This window comes from Falco biarmicus, chromosome 13, assembly GCF_023638135.1.
Source record: "Falco biarmicus isolate bFalBia1 chromosome 13, bFalBia1.pri, whole genome shotgun sequence".
Taxonomy (NCBI): Eukaryota; Metazoa; Chordata; class Aves; order Falconiformes; family Falconidae; genus Falco; species Falco biarmicus.
In genome coordinates this window covers 8891701-8916005 of record NC_079300.1, presented here as the reverse complement: position 1 = coordinate 8916005, position 24305 = coordinate 8891701, and the positions used below count along the sequence as shown (strand labels likewise).

Sequence of the window (24305 nt, the reverse complement as noted above, 5' to 3'; positions counted from 1 at the left end):
TACCTGCATAGTGGGTCAGAAAGATCATAGTTTAGGTCAAGCCCAGAAGGAAAATGCATTTATCCTGTTGCGGTCAACACCAAAAACTTGAAATTCTATGAATTGTGGGACAGTAAATTAGATTTAATACCTGAAAATTCCTCCATATTCTAGATATTAATGGACCTATAAATGTTCTCTTATAAGTACGTATTAACTGATTTTAAATGCAGTATAATGCATTTCAAGGTTTAACAAAGAATTTATGCTCTTTGCATCATAAAGCATAAACATTTATATAGAAATCATAACTCAGTGACTGCTTTGCTGACTGACCATTTCAGACAAGCATTTTTTACCTGTTTCAGATATGGCCAACGCTACACAGTAATCTAGTATCCAATTTTTGAAAGAGTAACAACACTTCACCTTTTATCTCCCTAAATATAGTTAGTATTAAAGACAGCTATATATATATGCATAGCACCTGAATATACCAAGTTTGGCTTCAGACCTGAAGACACCACATATTAATAGATAAAGGGGACAAGTATAATGCCAAGAGGTAACTAGTGATGTTTCAAACTTACCAAGCATTTAATGAAATATGATTTAAGAAAGGATAAATAATAAGAGGACTTTGGCAGACAAGGAGGGTTGAAGGAAAAGCAGCATGAATGAGAAAGCGAGACCAAAGCAGTGATACATAGTTTGTCTCCCTGTCAGCTTAGTCATTGATTTAAATAGGCTTTCTCCATATTTAACTACTACGACCTTCTTCTATGGTATTGTATGGGTTATCACAAAAAAACCACAAGACACTAATTTGAGATTTTACAATTAAAAAACCTGCAGTAGAAACACGAGTTGATTACTTTGTCACTGAAGTGAGAACTTATTCTTCTCGCCATTTTCTACTTGTGCCTACAAATGGATCAAAACAATGAGCTGAGCATTTATAAGAGCCCAGCTATAGGCTGTGTTATGGCAAAGTAATATTATTTACCAAGTAGTCAGCTGTCCTTAAACACTGCCTGCAGTGCTGAATCACAACATATACTATAAGCAGATATGCCACACTGATGGACTTCCTGTAGACTATCAAGAGAAATCAAATGCTTACAACCCTTTGCTCAAGATACACTGATGTGGGACTGTTAACAAATACCACCAGAATTCCCAAACTGGAAGCTTACTAAAACCTACGTGCTTTTTGGCACAGTGAAACTCTCCACCCTGAGACTTCTTCACGCAGACCACAAAGCTCTCTTGGGGAAACTCAAGTCCTTGAGCCGGCCTCCAGAAGAAAATGTAAACCAAACCAACTAATTTCACAGTCTTTAAATAAATAGCATTTTTAGCTTTACTGGTTTCTTTTTTTCCCCTCCTTTTAGTTACTGAACAAGTGCTTTTAAGAAAAGCTCCAAACCTCACCAAAAAGCCAGTCATCAATGCACAGGTTCTCTTCATGGAAGAGGGGAGATAGAGGACTACGCTCATGTGTGTGCCAATCAATTCCCTTACGGCCATAACTAGCCCAGTAGACAGTAAAGAGTTATAAGCACCTTTGGGTTACACAAGAAAAGCTTCCTATAAACATGAAATTGCAATTAAGGAAAACAGTATCATTGAAGAAGAATTACAACTTACGAAAAATTAAAGTTTTAAGTAGTTTAGACATCCGAATTAGCAATATAAAAATATCAGAAATGCCCTAACAGTTTGCACAGTAAGACAATTACTCTTCATACTAGTTTTGGTTGGTCAGTGAAATATCAGGACAGTTTACTGGTAATATAAAAGAAGGAGAATATGCTGTTTCACTTTGCTAAACAGAAAAAGTTGACTTCATGTTATTTATACCGAGTAAAATAAATAATTAAATCAGTAAACAATACTGTCATATTTTAATAGCTATTCTTGAAAGGGGAGTGTGCCTTACCAGCCCCGCGTAGCTGTAGTTAAACCCCAGTTCACGTGAGATAGTCCAATTGGCATGGTCTTCAATCACCGTCATATCTGGAAACTTTACAGGATTGCTAAACCAATCAAATTCCAGCTCTAAACATGGAGTTTCCTATGTAAAGGGAATTTAGTATCATTCAACTGAAAAAGTAATCTAATTAGAATACAGCATCATTTGAAAACGTATTCTTGAGGAAGGTGGCATGCAAATACTTACCTTATTCGGATTTGATCCAGTAACACCAATAGGATTCAACAAATCCTCCAGCCCATGAGGTACTGCCCAAAGATTCAAAGCCATTTTCCCAGATACAAGAGTGTCTGTATAATCAAACATGTTTATATTTCCCCAAGCTAACGGACAGTGCTCCTTAAAGAGATTAAAAGAATTTTTCAGTGTTATCTAGTAATTACTGCAGAGTGAGTCAGGAGAAATAACATTTTCACCCTAGAGCAAGCTGTTACATTCCCAGATTAGCACAAAGCAGGCTGTGGAAGCTGTACCCCATTTCTCTATGAATGACTGTCCTGGCAGCAATTTTGCAGAATAGTATCAAAATACTTGCAAACACATGCTAACATCTTCCCCACATTAAAATAACTCAATATGACAAAAAGAGTTTTTGGGAGACAGACTTTTTACCAAAGCCTGTAGTAACAGAAGAAGGGACAACAGTTTTAAACTGAAAGACATTAAGTTTAGATTGGACATAAGAACTCTTTTTTTGTAAGGGTGGTCAGATAGATAGTAAACAGGTTGCCCAGGGAAGCTGTGGATGCCCCATCACTGGAAGTGTTCAAAGTCAGGTTGGGTGGGGCTTTGGAGCAACCTGGTCTAGTGGAAAGGTGTCCCTTCCAATGGCAGGGGGGCTGGACTAGATCATCTTTCAGGTCCCTGCCAACCCAAACCCTTCTATGATTCTAAGATTTGTTAGACAAATAACTATGTAGCACCTGTGACACATGCTCAAACCCAGAATGTAACGATGCTGGTAGCTAGAATCAGATTCCGCACAGATTCTTTAAGATTACCATCTTGCATCAAATGCTAAAGCAACTCAAATTTTATTTACTTTGAAAACCAGCTCTAAATTAAAAGTATAAATATTGCCCTTTTAAAGTAAATAATTAAGTAACATATGGGTTTAGACACTTGAGTTTACAGGCACTTGCACCTTAAAATGCTAACACTGATCTTTGTCTGGCAAGACAGCACAGACATAGTTTAGTGTTGAATGGATACGCTTTTTCAGTGTTTAATTTCTGACCATGAAAAATCAGTAGTCTGAATAATACACAAGAAAGAAGTCCAATTTGAATCAATTTCAAATCAAACACTGCACAAAGACTCACTGGCAGGAAAACATCTACCAAGTATCTTCCCAAACGTGACTTAAGTAGCTTACGTTCATCAATGTATTAAAGCCATGAAGTATTTTACCTCTTTAGCACCCTTCCGGCCTTTAACAGAACAGATGGAAAGGCAGAGCCGAGCAGCACGTGGAAGATCAGGAATGTACATGTCATACAACAGCCATTCATTCCACCTGTAAGATTTAAAAAGCAGAATAAAACCAGGTTAAAGGAGAGCATGGACACAACTGCACTCAATCAACAGTTATACTCAAAAGCACTTTCTATATTCCTACCTAAACCATACCATGTGCATAAAGTATACACTTTCCTACTGAAGAAGGGTCCTTCCACATGTATTTCACCGCATCTGCTCCTTTGGGGAATGGAAACTTCCCCAAACAACCTTCTAGCACCAACACTGTTTATCAAGTCACAGTAGGTTCTATTCCTGCCAACTAAGTAATAAGTTCATTTGCTTTCGCTCTTGCAAACCTACTGACTGCAACTGTCAGCATAGGTACAAGCCAAAGATAACGGATTTGCTTATGTGCTACGCTGATGTAAGGTTTAGCTTGTGAAGTATTTTTTCACTTCAGGGCAACAAAGCAAGCAGGGAAAAATGTGGCACAGTTTTCACAACTCAACTAAATTTTAACTGCCGGAATATAGAAGAAGATAATTACAAGATGGGAATATAACTCAGAAACACAACACATAAATCCAAAGCAATATTCCCAACTCTAGAATTATTCTATTTACCATAGTATTAAGAGCATAGATTAGTTCTACAGGAATATACATTTTGTTTTCATGAACTTAGAGAAGTAGACTTTGTCTTTCTCTGCTGGTAGAGCTGTGCTTCTGAAGAGGAACTCCTGAATAGTTTCTTTTCCCAAGCAGATTGGCATGCCATTCTCAGTTGGAAGAGGCAGCAGCTTCTAAGGGCAGCATTAGCTTTTTCAATTTGTCTGTGGCTACTAAAAGCAGAGTTTTACGAAGAAGTAACTGTCCAAGCCCCCCTCAAAGGATGAGGAAATTGGCAGATAAATTTTAATTCCCTTTCCTTAGGTGTTCATCTCTCATAATACAGGTCTGTGTGATTATATCCATGTTTTCAAGCCATACCCTTCACCACCTTCCCAAGATTTTCTCTCTGAACAAGTTAAACTATCAGTCCAAGCGCAGCTATATTTGGGGCAACTCAGAGAGGCAGGCTGGTTTTCATCAGCTATGTATATTATTAGGCCCTCTAATTATAAAACCTGATCATATTAATAGAAAACATACAGACAAGAATAGAAGTTTCAAAACGTACTTAAAAGACATGAGGTCAGACAGAAAATGCAAGTTAAGCATTACTTCTGAACACACGCTTTGCTCCCAACCCTAGCAGATGCTGAAATTTCACACCTCTTCATTAGTCAGTTACAGGAACCTCTTTTAGATGCTTATTCCAATTATGTTTATATATGCTCATATAAAACTCCTTTTTGCACTTTGAAGTTGATGTGATGCATTTTTCCAGATAATATTGATGGTAGGTCAAATCTCCTAAAAATAATCACCCCAGATCTGGCAGTCACTTCCATGTTAGCAAACGATACCCATCTCTCCACACTCAGTGGTTCTGCTTTAGAGCACACTATGCAGCCTCACAGAAAAATTTGCAGGCTACACGACATCACATTGACTCATGCTGAAAGTGAAATCTGAACCTGGAACTGGAACGCCTGCTATTAATCCACAGTCAAAAACGGAGTTCACCCAGAGCTGTGCTGATTTCAGAGTATTAATGAGTAATTATTTTGGAATTTCAGAAGCAACTGTACGTGTACACAAAGATCTGTTCAGTAAAAAGAACTATACTATTGTATAAGAAAATACTTCTGTTTGAATTAAATTAATTCTATTTATAAATATACGGATATGTAAAAATAGTTTTAAAAACTTAAGGCAAGGAATTCCCAGCAAGGAGCTCTACCTGAAAAACAGCTAAGCTGAGCCTTTACTCCTTCAGCGCTATCATTTATGATGCCCTGGAAGTTAGGTTCTCTATAGTCATTCAAGTATTTAGCTTACCTGGGATTAGAACAAGGTACCCTTTGAGTATTCACATTGTCACACAAAGGTTCCCCTCCATGGTAGATACCTGTTCTAACATAGATCTGAACACAACGTTGATATTAGCACTGTCTTTGACATGTTACTACAATTTTTTTCACTTCTATCAACATACATTATGATTACAACATATTATCCTTTCATTTTCATCAAGTAAAAAACAAAACTGAAAACCAAACAGCCCCACCATTCCCAAACCCAAATTCATTGATGTCTGTAAGGCGTGAAGCACAGTGTATACCTTTTTCCTCATTAATTGTGAAACTAGTTCTTAAAAAATACAGTAATAAACTTGGAATGAACTAAAACCACCCTGGAGTTTATTCTCAGTTCCTCTTGTGCCAAGGTATAGTGAAAGAAAAGATCGAACAAATTCTGAGAAAGTTGGTAGAGCCAGGCTTGTCATAGGTCTTCAATGGGATTGAAGCCTACGTGCTTTTTCTCCTTGATCTCCCCATGCCTCCCTTTTCAAAAACGAAAGGCAGGAGCACACTATCCTGCATACTCTCATCAAAAATATTGTCATTTACTGTAATACATTCTTATAATTACTTAGAATATAGATAACACCATGGTTTTTGTTTTTCTGTCCATTACGAACTTTGCTGAAGTGAACTATGCAAACCAAGTCCTCCTGCTTGTATCAGGCAGAATATTTAGCTATATCCCACAGGTCACACTTAAGTAGTATACGTAAGTTTTCAGATGCTAAAACACAGCTGTATTTTTTAGAATTCAGTACTTAAATTTATGTAACAGACTGGTCTAATTTTCTAACGTGTTAAATAACATTCCCCCCCCCCCCCCCCCCCCCAACGTAAACACAGAACAGAAAACCTGGGAGGGAAACCGTGAGTTGCTGAAAACCACAGGTGATGCCACACAGTATTTGGCTTACCTTGTCTATGTCTCTAATGTTCACATTTACATAGGTTGCACAGAGGATTCTTATTCTGAGAGCACTATTGATAGTCCAGAGGGATTTGGCTGTAGCTTCTCCATTCATGTAGGGTGTAGCTGTAGAGATACGCCTGGAGTAAGACGGCATTGTAAAGGTGTCCAGTGGCAACTGGGTATACAGGCTTTCCTTAGCCATCAGCATCAGATTGGGCATGCGACCAAGCATTATACAGCTTCTTATATACTGCAAAAAAACAAAATTACAATTCACTATCTTTTCAAAGGTTACACTCTTGGTAATCTAGATAAACTCAGGACAACATAAAAGTGTATTTAAAGAGTTTATCACTGTCCCTGTACATAGACCCTTTGCAGTGTTTATAGTTACAACACCCAACAGTTTAAATACGTTGTGGGGTAGGATCGCACAGTAGTGCTTCATACAGATTTTGAGATATGGATAGCATCTACAGCAATGGAAGCTTGAACCGAAGATAAAGAACAGAGCTGACAAAATGACAAGCAGGGTTTCTCATAGCACTCCTTAGCTCTGGCTGAGTGCAGCACAAAGGAGACTGCTTCCTGATTGCAGCTGTTCCTGGAAGCAGTTGAGCTGTTTTTGCGTAGCAAGCTGCTTTACTAGCCTGCTGTGCAGACCTAGCACAGGTTGACTGATACTCCTAGTCACAGAGACAGCACAAAGCAAATGGCAGACACTCATTTTTTGCAGACACTATTTTTTGGTTCAGTTATACTACTACCTTCCACTCAGCACCCATCCTGACAGACTTAGGTGTGAGGCTGTACTGTGTCCAGTCAGGATGAATGACGAGAACATTTAGGCTGGGAACAGTACCACAAAACACAATGCGTTAAAACAGGTCCAGCCTTTGAGAGTAATTAGCAAGCTCTTTTGTGGCACAGTAAAGGCATACCAGATACTTTCTGAAGAAACCACACTAGATCAAATAGGTCTAGCGTTTGATCTCAAGATGACTGTGCAAAATTATTCATGTATGCCTACACTTGTTCCCCAGCTCCCATAGAACAGAGCTGCTTTTCCCATTATTCAGGATCCCCCCCTCCCCCCTTATCTCTCCCATTGCTCTGGAGAGCAGATCGTCAACCATTTTAGATGAAGGAATGGAAGCAGTTTATTACAACAATACATTCCTCAAAGAGGAAGCAGCAGCAGCCTGTCAGGAAATCTACAGGGTAACATTTGTTGTTTGCTCCAGAGAGGGCTGCTCAGCTGCTCTTCTGTCAGCAGTTCTGTCTCACACTCACAGCACTAACAAAACTCAGGCAATGAAGGACAGCCAGCCACAAGGAAGACAATGATTTGTGGAGTGCTGCAAGTTTTTCTCCTTTAAACAAAAAAATTTAAAGACAAGTAACAGGAAAACAAATAAATTATTTAGATTTTTTTCCAGCCCTAAAGGGGGAAGGGACAAGATTCATAGTAGCAATGGTTGTCTCAGTTTAGCATGGGATCCAATTTCCTTTTGTATTACATCAGCCCCATTCAAGCCTAACTCATTTCTTCCCATCAGAAATCTAGGATATTTCTCGAAGTACCTGCCACTTATTAGAGGTAAAGTACTTCATTCAAAGAATAAAAACTACACTAGTGATATAAATTCTAGTTTAAATTACGTTTTCTTCCCACCTCTCTTCTGAAGCACACACAGCAACAAATATGCACACTACATGCATGCATTAGCCAATTAGTTTAAAGACGCATACACTTTTACTGCCTATGTTTTAGATTAACAAAGCAGCAAGCCAGTCATGAAATTGATCACTTTTCTCCCTCACAAGTCTGGATTATTTTAATAATCCATTGTTACTCACCTTATACTGGCTCAGTGGGTATTTTTCTAGCAAGTATTCATCACAGCCACACACTTTCAAAATGTATTTGCCCTGGTACTCCAAGACGCAAAGTTTCAGTTGTTCAGATGACAACAACATGCTTCGTGTTTTCTTCCTAATTGCTTCAGCAATAACTTGCTCAGGCACATAGTCATGATTGATTTTTAAGGTGTATTTCTGCTTATCATTGTTTGGTGAGACTATTACCCATATCACCACTATAATTTGCCCTAGAATAAATGTAAAATTATGTTAGGCCTATCATTTTCAATAGGGTTCAAAACAAAAAAAGCCACCCAAACCAAACAACTCTCATCCCTCCCCAAAACAGAGAATTGCTTGCAGTATGAAATGTCAACAAGATTCATGAACCCTCTGTCAGCATGGGCTACAAGGAACTACATGCACTCAGTTTATTTTTGACTCTACTGTAAATTCAAACTTTTACCCCTTGCGGTTAATATTTTTTAATTCACTGAATACTACTGTTAAGCCTTCAAGAAAACAGCAGTAACTATTTAATGTTTGAGGACTGCTAGATAACTCAGTTATTCAGCATCATTTAATTCCAGACTTCTGAATATCATAGAAAAGAAAAATGCAAAACCAACACGCTTGTTTCCAACAAGCCCATTAAAACACACAACCTATGTTTACTAAAGTTGTATTTCAAGATTTAGACTAGCAAAAACCTGTAATTTTAGAGGATATTGTCTTCCTTTTGAATCTACACTCTATCAAGAAAGTTGCTCTGAATAACTTAAGGTGTAAGATACTGCTAGAGTGTACTAAAAACAGTGATTTACCTGTCACCAGCTGTACTCTGATTTCAATCACTAAAACCCCACTATGTTTCTACCGTAAATATTTATCTTACCTTTATCTAGCTTATTGTATATGTGTTTGGGTAGTTCAGGTGAAGACTCAACATTTGGAGGACAGACATATAACGCTCTACTATGTGGTGCATTAGCATCTCGAAGATCCACTGCTTCTTTACAAACATTGAGAATATTTCTTCTGAAGTCTTGTACTTCTGGATCCTTAACCATGTCAAATTCACAGACAGGCATGCCAATTGCAAAACCTACATACAGTATTGAAGAAGCATGAGGAAATAATCGCAACTGATAATTAAAGCTGAAGACTCCTATCAGTGACAGATAAAGCATACTTTAAGGAAAACACACCCTGAAATATTTGCTTTAAGCACTGGATTCTACTTATATACATAATTGTATTGTATCATTCAAGAACACAACAGTTTAAAGTTAAGTGCACTCAGCACTCACAAAAATTTAGATAACATGTACATTCACTGAAGATCCTAGAAGCCTTATATCACCATTCTCACGGCTAGCACTCCTCCAAGGAAAAGGACTAGTAAAAATTCTTTTCATGTCGGCACAAAGTTTCTGAAATGGACCGTAAAAGCTGCGATGCCCAGGTTTTTTCTAGAACCCCAGCAGGATTATTGGTAGCTATTAGGACCATAACCGACTTTGCTTACAACTGAATGACAGCTATTAGGTTTATTTTATATGAACTACACTATTTAAAAATGTAGCCAGTACTCCAAGAGATACTGAACTTTAGTTCTTTGGCATACGTTCATGTATTAAGTTTCTCAAAGGTCCTCAGTCTCAGATTGGAATTCCACTTACTTTGATGAGATTACTTGCATAAATAATTATTTATGCACGAATGTTCAAATGGAACCTTTCAGTTGCCCTCTGTTGCATGCTTAGCTAACTACTGTTCTCCCCAAGTCCTGAACAGGTTAAGCTTTACAAAATAGAAGTAGTTTACTTATGCATTTGTAACAAATAATTTAACAATTAGGAGTACCCCAGAACAAGTATTTCCAGTTGAGATGTCTCTACCACTGCAATACACATCTATCAGCAACAAAATGGGAGTAGATTATGTTTGTACTACTCGAATTTAGATAGTTAACCTAGATGCTGAAACACATGCTAGTCTCCCTGTACTTTCTCAATGGATAACGGAAAAACTGTTAGCTACTCCAGAGATGATACAGAACATTACAATTTGTCTCCCCTCTGCCTCTCCAGGCCTCAGGTGTTCAGGGGGGTGCCACTTCATGTCTGAAATTTTACTTTCTAAGCAAGACAGAGCAGTATTAAAATGTGTGCTACTGCAAACGTCATCCGAGTATAGTCCAGTATTCACAATTACGTAAACTTAAAAAGTTTTAAGTTAACTTACAAATTAAGATTGATTTAACAACATGCAAACCTGCTAATAAAAGACAAGCAAAAAAAAATCCTCTAACTCACATACAACTACAAATATGTACAAAGGAAAAATTTTACATGCGAACGAAGCAGAACAGCAAAAAATGTTTAATTCACAGTTCACGAGTATCAGCTTTACTACTAGCAGCACCTGCACCTTTGGACATTTCATGCAACAACTGACAGTTAAGAAATGCAAACTTTGACAGATACAGGAGACAAATGCAACCCACTTCAATTCTTTGTTTTGCATTTTGAAGAACAGCCCGTTAAATGGCTTAGCTATTTTAAATAAAGATAATCTCACCTATTTCTCTATTAAGTATCTTTTCTTCTCTGTTACCTACTGGTTCAATGACTTTTAGAAAAGGCTGAAATAGTCGCAGGTCACAAAGTCTCCGTGTTTCATCAAAAAATTCTTCTCTTTCTGCTTCTTGTGTAACACTTACAAAAATGTAAGAAGATTCATCTTGAAGGAGCTGATAGAGGGGATATTTTCTTGCTTCTTTAAAGAGTTCATGTTTAATAGTTAGTAAGGTGGCCTCACGGAGGCATTCTAGAGTCACTATCATTCCATTTGGGAGAAGACACTCAACAAGGATCCTCGGTGGCATCAAGTGGATGCCCCATAGTTCACCAGATGATGGTCGTGGAGGCATTTTTAAGTCTTTAGATAACTTTGTACTGGAAGTTTTTCAAGCAGTAATTCGTCTGAGTAAACCTAAGTAAAAATCAAATTTAAATATTAAAACTTTAAAATATGAACACCACAAGAAACTTCAGATAGAATTGTTCAAACACCGCTTACTGTAGATGAGTATTTATGGATAAATTTTACACTCAAAGAAAATTACAAGTTCCTTAGACTTCAGCTTTATCAAGTATGTGATATAAATGTCTACTCAAAAGTTCATAGCAGAATCACACTAGTTTGGGGGAAAAAATGTGAATACTCATATGGTCTTAAAAATAGAGGATTAATTTTTTACTTCAGTTCACAGTTTACGACTAGAACACTTAAATAGTGTGAGGATAAAAAATTCTAATAAAATTATCACTACAACAATTTTTAAGCAAATCTCAAACCCAGTTCTTCACGTTTAATTTGGAAAGCAAAACTTGTATTATTATTTGGCTGAGATATAAACCATCAACTCAACTCAGTTCACTCAAACCACTGCTTCAGGTGTTTTTGAACTTTCTCATCCCAAACCTCTGAAGTATTCAAACCTCGCTAACATAACAGCTAAGTATTTATTAAAACTTTCTCAGACTCAGTCCTTCTCTGCCCAAAGTAATTCTATTTTTTTTTTAATCCTTGTCACCTTCTTCGCATCTCTTCCACCTTTACCATACCTTTTTTTTTTTTTCAACATAGAGCGGAAACAACTGTATTTGCACACAACATTGAAAGTTCAAACTGAGCACACATCTACAGAGTGACATAACCTTTTCTATTTCCTAGTAAGTTGCTTTTCTGACTGTCACTGGGCAGCAAGACATTCTTACAGAACTACACAGCACAGACCTAAGCTCTCATTGCAGAATAGGAAGTTACCAGAAACGCCATTATACATCATGCAAATCACTAACAGTGCATTACTTACACTTAGCTCAATTTCATTAACTTCAGCATGTATCTTATAAGAAAGGGCAGTATCAACAGACATCTAAACAGCAGTCTATTGTCCATCATGCCTCCACCATCAATTACGTATCCCAAAAGCACAGGGCTAGGATAACTACCAAGCTACTATTCTAAAGCCATTCTTAGTCACCTTTCAAGTCAAGAACCTCTTAAGACTGCCCCAATTAGTTTCTTTTTGTAACAGAAAGAACCAACAGCTTCACATCTCTCCTGTTTTTATCAGTTTTCTGAAAGCTTTCACTGTAGAAAAGCAATGAATACTGCTTGCCCATTGCTCAGCAAATCTAAAAAAATATAAGTAATATGTAAAAATACATACAAAATTATAAATATTAAAAATTGCATAGCTTTTAAAAATAAAATCATTATCCTTGTTTCTGCACTTTTATGCCTTGGAACTTACTTTTTCTTCCAAGTACATTCAGTACCTGCTTTTGCCATGCTTCAGTTCTTAAAAAGCATTAGAATGAAAAAGTTGTTTTCCCAAATCCACCTCTTCCTAAGCAACTCTGAGTAGCAACAGGGTTGTCTTTTTTAAATCCCTCCTTTGTAGTTGTAGTTTGTGCTTTTAAAAATATCAACAGAAGTACTAAGGTGCCACTGCAGGTTTAGAAAAATGCTTTTTCACTAATACCTCATGCATATTTACAAGGGGCTTTGCAACGGACTTTTTTTAAAAGAGAGCTTGAAAAAGCTATTTTATTTTTCTCATTGTTGTAACACTCTCAGTAAGCGGATGCTGAGATGGAAAGTTCTGAACACACACTGTATTTAAAAGAGCCAAACTTGGAAAGCTTACCAATTACAAAACATTTCAAGTGAACCCAAATAACACCATTTAGAGTAACTTGGAGAATTCCGAATTACCAAAAACTATCCCCTGTTTATAGATAAAGAGAAATATACAGAAGGTTAAATAGCACCTTTTTGATCAGGCAAAAACATGAATAAGAGATTCCCTTCTCCATACTGCTGAATCACATGCCTATTTTTTAATTATAAGCATAGGCAGAAACACATCACTATTAAGGCACACACCAGCATAAAAACCCCCGAGAACATGCAGTCATAAGAACTTTTCTGTCCACACAATCAATGATAATATAGACGGACCACAATTAAGTATTCACAACACAGACCAAGTTTATACCAGTAGTCTTTTAAGTACCACAACCCTGTTGAGGTTCCTCTGAACTGATGGTGGTAAAAGCTCCTCTCCTCCCTGCCCAAGGCACATCTCATTCTCCATCACACCAGCAATAGTTCTCCCTGAGCCAGCTCATGACAGGGCCAGATGGATTAAGGTGGCAAGAGAACTACTCTTCCTTTCCTGGGCTAGCTTCTGCTGGTTTAGGTGCCTTATTGAGACCACCACAGAGTCAGACAAATGCCAGGGTCTACGCAGGGGAGTGAGCATGACTGCAGCAGTGCTGGGCTAGCTCAGCTTTAAGAATGGTGGTTTGTTCCACTGTAAGTTTTTCCACCCTCCTTACCAAGGATGGCTAACAAAGAAACAAAGGCAGGGCTGGGGGACATGCATACATATTAAATCCTTTTAGATAATATCTTGTCAAAATAAACCTTGGCTTTCTAAAAACTTCAAGTGTTAAATGACAACTCAGTACCATTTCTTTAAAGATTTTCAAAGAGTCCAAAAGAGACACCCCAAAATCTACACTTTTTAGAGCAACTGCACCAAAACAGCAGCTTTTGTTTTAAACTGGGATAAAGACATACTGAAATGGTGTATATAGTCATTTTGTGAGCACGTTCATTCTACTTGCACATGTAAGCACGCCTCCAGGGTTTGGATTTGGAAAGCAAAAATGTAAACAGAAACAGTTTTGAAGTATAGTTGGCAGCTTGTGTTTCTGTGTACACTTTCAAATCTGGAAGGCTGCCTGGAATAAATAGAATCAATTATGTTCTTCGACAGTGAAAGGACTATAATTAAGAGAATTCTAGAGAAATGTTATTTAACTCCAACTAAAGGTACACACAAACACTTCAAGTGAACACTACATCATTCTTGCAATTCCTGACCTTACAAGAACACCTTGAAGTTTTATCCCTGTTGCAGATAGCTGAACTTGTGCAAAGCATCTGACTCTGTCCCACACTGTCAGCATACCTGTCTCGAAACTGGAGACATTGATTTAAAGGATGGACCACTCTATGGTAACGAATTGGCTGAATGGTCGCATTCGAACAGTCGCGGTCAACAGTGCCCAATGGAGATCAGTGATGAGCGGCGTTCCTCCATTGTCAGTACTGGGACTGGTGCTGTTCAACACCTTTGTCAGTGACAGAGCGGGATTGAGCACACCCTCAGCAACTTTGCCGATGACACCAAGCTGAGTGGTGTGGTCAACACACTGGAAGGAATGCCATCCAGAGGGACCTTAACAGGATTGAGAGGTGCACCCACGCAAACTTCTTGAAGTTCAACAAGGACAAGGTCCTGCACCTGGCTTGGGGCAATCCCAAGTACAAATCCAGGCTCAACAGAGAACGGATTGAGAGCAGCTTTGACGATGACTTTGGGGTGCTGGCCAATGACCCAGCTCAACATGACCCAGCAATGTGCATCTGCAGCCCAGAAAGCCAACCAAATCTGGGCTGCATCAAAAGAAGCGTGGCCAGCAGGTCAAGGGAGGTGATTCTCCCCCTCCACTCTGCTCTTGTGAGACCCACCTGGAGCACTGCATTCAGCTCTGGGGCCCGCAACATAACAAGGACATGGACCTGTTGGAGCGAGCCCAGAGGAGGCCACAAAGATGATCGGGGGCTGGAGCACCTCTCCTGGGAAGACAGGCTGAGAGTTGGGGTTGTTCAGCCTGGAGAAGGGAAGGCCCCGGGGACACCTTAGAGCATCAGCCTTCCAGTCCTAAAGGGGGCCTACAAGAAAGCTGGAGGGGGGCTTTTTACACAGGCACATAGCAATAGGACAAGGGGCAATGGCTTTACACTGAAAAAGGGGTAGATTTAGACTAGATGCAAGGAAGAAATTCACCACTGTGAGGGTGGTGAGACACAAACAGGTCCCTTCCAACCCAAACCAGTCTATGACTCTACAGCACCACAGATGGTCAGAAAGGCCAAACGTAAAGACACTCACTGATCAAATCACATTCTTTTCAACTCGTTACAGCCTTCCTGATCCTTTCAGCACATTCTCCTTCACTAACTTTGCTAAGCACCCAACCTAGAAGCTATTATTTTTGAAGGGAATTTCAAAACCTGACATACACATAGAGAAAGAAGGAAGTTAAACAACATACCTCCGAAAATACTGATTCCTACTGGCTTCCAGATACACTTATATTCACACTATCATCTATTTTCTCACAGGACAGCAATCAGCTACAGTCTCATATAGCTGACAGTCCTTTAGAGTAACTGAGACTGCAAGTTTAGAAAATTTGGTTTTGGTAAACTATGACAGTTTTATCTCACAGCACTGAATTGTGCAGAACTACAGCAGCATCGTTAACTCAATTTCATTCTATTGAATATTTTATTACAAGTTACAGCCTACAGCCATTTTTCTAATGGCTGCTTCATGGCCTACAACTGTTAATTGTGTAAAGATTTATATGAGACCATCATGAAGTTTTCTGCTACTCCTTCTGAAAAGAATTTCTTCCCCTCAAGGAAAGGAGCTCAATGAGGAAGAAATTCAGTAAGAATTGTACTGCAGGAGAGTTAATATTGGTTCCTAACATTAGTACCCAAAGCAGTACTTTCTGAGTTCATAACTTAAGCAAACTAAGCTTGGGACAAATTAACTTGAGTCAGAAACCCACATATTTTTTCCCCTAAAGACATCTCAGGCTACTGCAGCTGTTTTCACCGCACTTGTACACATAAAAGCCCTGTGCATCTATAGCTCAGCAGGACACACTGGCAGTATTTTTTCTGCTGTGTTTTTCGTACATTAACAATTTGCCAGAAGAAACTGGAACAGGAGCGTCACTGATCTAAGTTTTAGGTGTGTTGCTAAAAGGAAGCAGTGTTACCCTCCAGCACAGAGGGAATCTACATTTCAAAAAAACAAACGAACAAAAAGCAACCTTTCAAGAGCTCCTCTATCAGAAGGTGTGAACACTTCCCAGCTAAAGGAACATTCATTTTTACAGATTATCTGTTTACAGTTTAGATGAAGTGAATTGATTTTCACTGTCTGGAGATTACTCACACACACTCTACCAACTCCACATATGTATCAGGATTTGGCAATAAGATATGTACATTAAAAAACACAGTTAACTGATAAGGCTTTTTTCCCCTGTTGTGTAAATTACATGTAGGCATGTTCTCCAAGGAGAGAAGCTCCATCTAACACTAACACTTATGTCTTATAAAGCAGGTGAAGACCCACTGTGCAAGTCTGTGGGCCAGTCTAGGAGGGGAAAAAAAGGAAGGTGGTTTTGTTCACTTAAGGAGACTTACTGTTATTGTGTCTGTCATCAGCATAAGCACCTACAGTTACTCTTCAGGCTCTGCAAGAAGGAAATTCCATCTGTGATGTACCAACTAACAAGGAACCTAGCAAGCACAGGAGGAAGCACGAAGGAAAAGTATACTCTGCTGTAATACTGTATTACATGTATAAAGTATGGCATCTTACGCAAAGAGGTACACATTCTAGCAACACAGAGAGAACCGAATAATTTTGCATTGCTATAAACATCAGCTAGTGTTTCAAAATAAACTCAAAAGGATAGACTAAACACTCAATACAATTTCATCAGTCCACACTTGAAACAGCCAATCAATTAACTACTACATTTCAATTGAAGTCCATTAGTTTTTCCAGTCACAAGACAAATCCCATTACCTTGCTTTCATAGACAGGATGCAGCAGTCTTTTGCAATAATTTTCAGTATCTTTGGTATCAAAGAGCTGCTTATTATGATTTGTATCTAGATTTGATTTCTTTTCCAGGTAGATACTCCCTCTAGACTCTTAGCACTGTCACAGAAGTTTTCTACTCATTAAATAATTCAACTATGTTTATAGATTCTCATTTACTGCACACTCCTGTGTAATTTAAATTATTTTCTTGATTGTCTAGCAAACTGACATAAATATCAACTACAGGTATGTCCCCAAATAAGTTTTAAATTTCTGTGGAAACCTCAAAACAAAAAGGGGCAGGGATAAAAACATTCCTGGGATAAGAGTAACACTTTTCAGAATGCAAAACATCTCAAACTTCCTGAAGATCACAGGTTTTATTCTCATCTCTCACCATGAAGACGACCAGGCACAGTTGTCTGTGTAACTTTGCTGTTGTCCAAATCTGCTGCGCAGTGATGGTAAGACTGTCCCAGACTAGATATTTTCAGTACTGTCCCTTTTTTTTCTTCCTGTTTGCCAAGCTGGCTTTTTTCCAAAATCCGGGAAGACTAGTACAAAGATGTCCGTAATTGTCCTCAATGAAAACATTATTACTCACAGATTTAAACAGTAGAAATATTGCTTTCTTTAGAATAGAAAGCAGGAGACTGCAGTATTGCAGTTATGTTGTCCTATTCCTTACATCTTACTTTCATCATCGTTTCACAGAAAAGGGACAGATACACAGAATTGCTTATCTGATCACAAACAGCAGCTCCAGGGAAACATACAAAAAGAATTTAACACTGTTGAAAACACATCTTCTTAGCATTTATTTTCCTTATGAAACAGGCAAGTATTTTCAAACACTACCAATTTATTTGTAGTTACCTACACCACCACCACCGGCAAAGAAACTACTTAGTAGCTTTGCCTTTTTTCTTGACAGAGCTAAGAAGAATTAACATCATTGGTAGCATCTGTAGAATTACGGTACAGCAGAAATACAAGATCATTCTTTCCTATGAATGTAAAATCTCACTGAAAATTAGCGAAACCAAGTTCCAGTTTAGCTAGATATGAGAACATGTGTTGATTATATTTCAACAAAGTTTTCTTTAAAAGTTACCTTACACACAGATATATATTTTTGTTTCAGAACATAATATTCTTGGATTCTAGTTGTAGTGACTTTCAGATACCATAAACCAAATTAATAGTGGGGTCATCCTGAAAAAAACCCAAATAACTCACTACAAAGTATTGGCTAAGAGGTGTATATATATATACACACACACGTTATTTGTTACTGGAAAAAATATAGATCAGACAGCTGAAACAAAAACATGATTAACAATTTAAAAAGACTTGCTATTGCTGGAGTCTTTTTTTCCTTCAAGAAAATCAGAAGACCTTTGTAAATTCTTACATTCAAATCTCCTTGCTTGCCCTCCCCCATGCATGCAGGCATATTGTTTATAGCTTCACTCACTATCTGGGAACCATGAAAACAGGATCACGAGAAAGAGACATTTGCAAGTTGCTGGTGACCTCTACAACTCCCACTACAATTGTGCTTTTTCCCTAGGGATCCCATGACATACCGAGAGCAGAACGTCTGTCCCAGAACATTTTATTCTAGTCAAAGACAGATTTTTTTTTTCTCTTTTTTAAACAAAGGAAAGCCTAGAATTAAATCTTCCTTTTTAGTCTGAAATCATTCAGCAATTCCATTTCTAGCTTCACCTCAAAGGAAAAGATTTTGTTACTTACAGAAGACTACTAGTCATAAGAAACAACAAAGAATTAGAGAAGCAATGCATTTTCTCTTTAAACTTCATGCATCTGCTTACTCATTATTTCAACAGCTTGCTTGACTTGCCATGTAGCAGGATAAGAATCACTCTCCCATCTGGCTCTGTTCTGGCTGGAGCTGCTCCTCCTCAGCTAGGTGCGTACTCTGAAGCTCAGTGAGCAGCACTCAAACCCTTTCAAGCTCTTTAAATCAAACGCCTTGAAGTTCAGCCATGAGTCAGAGGAACATGCCATTTTGCACCAACAGAAATAAGGTTTTCCTCTGATTAAATGTTTTTAATACTGTTACATGGGTGATAAACATTTTTTTATGTTAAGAGCAGAAAGAGGATGAAGTAAAATCACACCACAAACCATATTCTGCTCCTTGCTACAAATAGTAAGGGGTTCAGTGACAGCTTTTGTATGCAGAAATATTCTGCTTTTGGAAATTACTGCATGACAGTGTAAACAAAAGATTACTCTGGAATGTCATTCATGAAACTTGATTAGATAGGTAACAAATGCTAACTATATATAGAAAAAATAAAAGCTCCACCTTTAATAACGCTGTTTTCTTTCCGTGTTTTTTCCCATCCTCCCTTCTTCCTGGGATATTTGGATCCCAGACATAAACAGGATGTTTAAAAACAGGAAGCACTGGCACAGACAAGGAGCCAAAGCAGAGTAAATGCAGGTGGTCTATGCTCTGATCTAGCCTGAATCTTCACTTAATCTAAGCAGCTGTGTAGCAGAGCCTTAACTCAGATACTGGGCTTTTCCTGGTGCCCATCTCCCCCAGGCATGTCACCTTGGCTCTCTGCTGCAGCAAGATGAACCTCCAGTTGTACTGAAAAAGAGGAAAGATTTCCTCTCGCGTTGTCCATACCTAGAAAGGCTACAGCAGAATGGCAACAGAACACCAGAGGTACTGCAGTCCTCATGCTGCTACGCTTGCCTCTACCACAAGCAAGTATCAAGAGGGTTCAGTCTACAACGTTCACATGACCAGCTCCTCTGGATGGAAGGCACAGAGAGAAGTGTAAGAAAAAAATTCATGGAGCATGTACCCACTACTGGTTTTTATATCAACTTTCACTCAAAAGATCCACCCTGTGCGCCCCTCCTTTAGTAAGAAGTAGCTGAGAAAGACATGATACTCAGACCGACTTACAGCATATTGTGTACTTCCTACGTAACGTTTCTTAGGATGGAGTCTGACAAACTTTCAAATTGAGATAAAGGGTTTCCTCTGTACTAAATTACTCCGGTTCCCTGAAAGCAACTGATGCATAAAAAAATTTTGGGAGTGGCAGTGAACAGCAGTATTTTTGCAACTTTGCAGATTTTTAATATTAAGCATGGAACAGTGAACTGGAAGACAGATGTTTCTGTTCTATAATCCAAACATAAATTAGCTTGCGATTTATTCTATCTTAACTGACTTCTGTAGCCCAGACAGTATTTAGAGAAGTACGGGTTTAGTCTGCACGACCTTACTGAATTCCGTTAGCAAAAGTCATCATCTTTTATTTTCTGGCATATTGAGGATGGGATGCAACTTTACTTTTGATAGAGCATTTGTAAGGAACCACATGCCTCAGCAAAAGCCATGGAAGGTTGGGGTTTTTTTTTCTTTGTTTAAGCTCCCAAACTAAAAGATCAAAACAATACATTCTCCATTGAGGTATTTAACTCCCTTTTAAAAACCATTTGTTGAGAGAAGGAAGTTTGTGGCAGAGTTAACACAAAGGCACAGCCACCATAACGAAAAGTTTTAATTCTGCAGCTAAATACTCCTGCCCTTTATACAGCTGAAATTAACAGTTCTTAACAAATAGTCTTCTACAAAGACATGTGGAATAAGATAGGCAAACAAGTCCAGTTCCTTCCAAATCTTGCCTTGCATAAGTTGCCTGCTTCTACATGAGTTATAATCACAACAGGAAAATACCATGGCTTTTCCAGAGTCAGTCAGAAATAATGAAGTACTACCCCTACTAAACTTGTTTGTGATACAGAGTCAATGGCAATTAACTAAATATTTATTTAGCAGTAAATGATAACCCTGCTCAAAGGTAAGCGTCAACAGTTTTCCATAAAATATTATCAACAGACCTTTATTTACCCCAGCAGCATACCAACTGTCCTGCCTACCCCACACAACCACCTGTGTGAGTGGCACACTATTCAGCCACAACACATTTAGCACTACTACATGCTCCCATCAGGCTTCATTCTCTTGAAGGTCACAGATCACTTAGATGCATTGCACCTAAGCACATCAGAAAACCAGATCTTCTATGTGAAGCAATACTGTCGACCAAATTCCTGATTTGGTAAGCATATTTCACTGCTTTATGTAAGTTACAACAGAAACATTTCTCTGAAGCCTTCAAGAGCATAGGTTGATTCTCGTTCTAGCTGTTGACTCTGGTTGAATGAGACTTTTCTCTGCATATACAGGCTGGATGCCAAAACAGCAATGATGACTCAAGACACTAACATATTTACGTTTCTGTTCAAGAAGTACAAACAAACATGATTCACTGTGACTATGTATGTCATTAGGTCCTGCATGCTTCAGCCTGAAGTATAAAAACAGTTACGGTAAACTGTGATAAATGGTTCTTCAGCATGTTTAATCAAATGTTTATCATTTCTGTACGTATCTGTTAGAAGCATCTGCTTTGCAAACTCAATGTTGTGCAAACACGAAAGCATGATTTCAAGTGTGGGGCTACTGAGACATTAAGCTTGTTATTAGTGCATCTCTCTCCTATACTTCAAGCTGTTACCCAAATTGTTTCTCTAACAAGGTCAGTGTACCAGGAATTTGCTTTTACAACATCTGAAATAAATGGCTAATATTTGCCTAAATAGATAACGTTTGCAATTAACATGAACTTTCCACAGAATAAAGTGACATAAGTTCGTAAGCATTTAAACAGTGAATACCAGTAACATTTCCACAATAGTTTAAAGATTTCTCAAATTCCCAGCTTGGAAAGTCACTTCCATATTCCAATTAAACACTCTGAAACTAAGGCACATGCCTACTACTACAATCAGAGCTCTGTAAGAGGGATGTTAGAAGGAAAGACCTTTATTTAAAAAAAGCCAAGAAGATACTGGCAGCAGTCAGTCACTGCTATTAAGAGAGCTTTACACATCCACACAAACATGGAAGTATTTTTAATACATGTTTCTTTGGAAACACTTTGTTAATGTTGTCTGTGTGTATATTCAAAAAGACTGAAAGCAGTTTTCAGCCTGGTGAAGTTTAACCCTGGGATAGAACAGAAGACCACAAAAGCTTAAGTGTTTTGGATTTAATTTCAACCCATAAAAACCCCAATTCGGGAAGGGTGACTATATTGCAAATCATCTTTTTTCTCCCTGTTTAAATAACCTGCTGACATACAGGACAGCAAGAGATTGGAAGCTATAATAATGGGTACATGTCACGTATCGCCTTGAAGTTGCTTGTGATACTATCCTATCTGCTGATATAGAATGAAAAGTTTGGAAAAAGAGGTGACGAAAGAAGAGATAAAGAGCTGGATTGCAAACTAATTTTACAACACATTTAAGAAGACTTTCCAGTCAGGAATAGGCTTTGCTATCCCTCTGTTTATGTACCAACAGTGCCATTTTGTTGCTTGTTGGCTTCCATTTTCACCCTTTATCTCTTGGTGGTAGTTATGCCATCTTCCCCTACATGTCAAAACATTCCAAGCTAGAGGTATCTAAGGTCAAGAGAGCACTGCTAAGCATTGATAATGACACCAGTGCTTTATGCTCCATTTCAGAGCACAGTGAAGGCGGCAGGTTATTAGAATTTTACTGACCACAATCTTGGTAAGTAGTTAACATGAGAAAATAAAAACTTTACTTTCTCAATTAAAGTGTTACAATACATTTTAAACATTTTATCTAGTGACCACTTATGAAAAAAATTCACATAATTGGTTAGGTTTATCATCTACAGTGACAGCATTTTGATTTCACACATTACTATTTTATACCAAAACACAAACACAACTTGTTATAAATCAATCTTGGCAACAAACTGGCTAGACTGAAAGCGGCACTCACAGGCACCCTATTTGGACACATCCCCAATTATACACCACAAACAAGAATATTCAACATGTCTGGATGTTGCTTAAAAATTAGCTCTTTCACTTAGACACCAGATTTTTTCTTGGGACAAATGTTTTTCTACAGTACTGAACATCAAGACTGAAGGATAGTTCAGAGGTGACAGCATGAAATTGCAAGAAGATAAAATACAATATATTAATCCCTTTACTCCCATCAGTGGAAACTGCCCTGATAAACTGATAACTTGAACTGGTTGTTCAGCATCCACATAAGCCACATATGAAGGCAGAAGGGCAATTTTCAGTTTTATTAGCATCACTTCCACTTCTATAATCCAGGCACAACATTTGCTCATTACTCTGTTAAGAGCTGGGAACATAAATACAAAAATGAAGAGTAAGTGGTATGTTTTATAATCTAAGCAGTTTAATGACCACAACAAGCATATTTTAGAGTATTTGGAATGGAAGCTTTTACTTCCCTTTTCCCAGAGGGAGCTAGCTCTATCTAGAAACTTCTCCGTATGTTAGCACCATTAACTCTGATCTTTTAAACTATGCCTGCAGTCAAGAGTCAAGTTATTTTTCAGCCTTAATGAAAACTTAATGGCACAAGCATCAAAGTTGGATCATAACATACCTCAGTCACACAAAGTATATTTTTGAGTTTGAGAAAGAAACAATTCATCTCCACTCTGCTTCCTTGGTAAACCAGTGTTTACTCTTTGCTCATTCTTGATTTTTTTTGTGCTTGTATTCTCAAGTGTCTGGTGCTTAGTTTGGCTGCATCTTTGCAGACATCAGTCTCCTCACTCTTCTAGCAAGGCAGATGCCAAAGTCCCAAGGTAAAGAAAATTTTGTTCTATTAAATTCAGGTCACAGAACAGGCAGATATTTCTACTTATGGTTGATTAGTCTCAGATGAAATGCTGAATCTTGAATACTTCTTTTCAGTAACATTGAACATCCTCAAAATGCAAGAAATGTTTAAGAGAACTTGTTTCTTTGTTGACTGCCAGCAACTAAAAGAAGGAATTAGGTTGCAACAAGGGTGATTTTTTTTTGCTCACAGATTTAGTGTCCTCTGCAAGGATCCACAGCTAAACAGCTGATAGGTTAAAGACACTTTTCCAAGACAAGTGCAATCTCAGCAGAAAATCCATGCTTCTGGAAGGACCATGATCCAAGTTAACAGTGAGAGTTAAAAAAGCAAGAACAGCCTTGAAACATGTTGGGCAACGACCATTCATCACCATTAACTGCCACAAGACTGACTCATTAGTATGGAAATAACAAATACAGTTAAGCCTCAATGACAGGTAAGTTTTTTGACATGTACAATCTAGGAGGCAACCTTCCAGTTTTCTTTCTTTTCTGTCTGGACTTTGAGAGAAAACACCCAAGGGATGATTCTCTACATTTCTTTGCCTGAGAAGAGGGTCATAACGTACAGCCAGTAA

At 38.2% G+C, this 24305-nt stretch overlaps 1 protein-coding gene across 1 annotated transcript in view; it reads right to left on the bottom strand.

Annotated features, from left to right (window-relative positions):
* Window positions 1-24305, bottom strand: part of PIK3CA (phosphatidylinositol-4,5-bisphosphate 3-kinase catalytic subunit alpha) — a 49546-nt gene that overhangs the window by 20638 nt on the left and 4603 nt on the right. The window contains exons 2-9 of the mRNA XM_056358490.1: window positions 10762-11175; window positions 9074-9283; window positions 8176-8426; window positions 6320-6565; window positions 5380-5465; window positions 3386-3491; window positions 2162-2314; window positions 1922-2056 (exon numbers count right to left, since the gene is read on the bottom strand). Coding sequence (XP_056214465.1) covers window positions 1922-2056; window positions 2162-2314; window positions 3386-3491; window positions 5380-5465; window positions 6320-6565; window positions 8176-8426; window positions 9074-9283; window positions 10762-11113 — 1539 coding nt within the window. The 5' untranslated portion in view covers window positions 11114-11175. The remainder of the gene's footprint in view (window positions 1-1921; window positions 2057-2161; window positions 2315-3385; window positions 3492-5379; window positions 5466-6319; window positions 6566-8175; window positions 8427-9073; window positions 9284-10761; window positions 11176-24305) is intronic.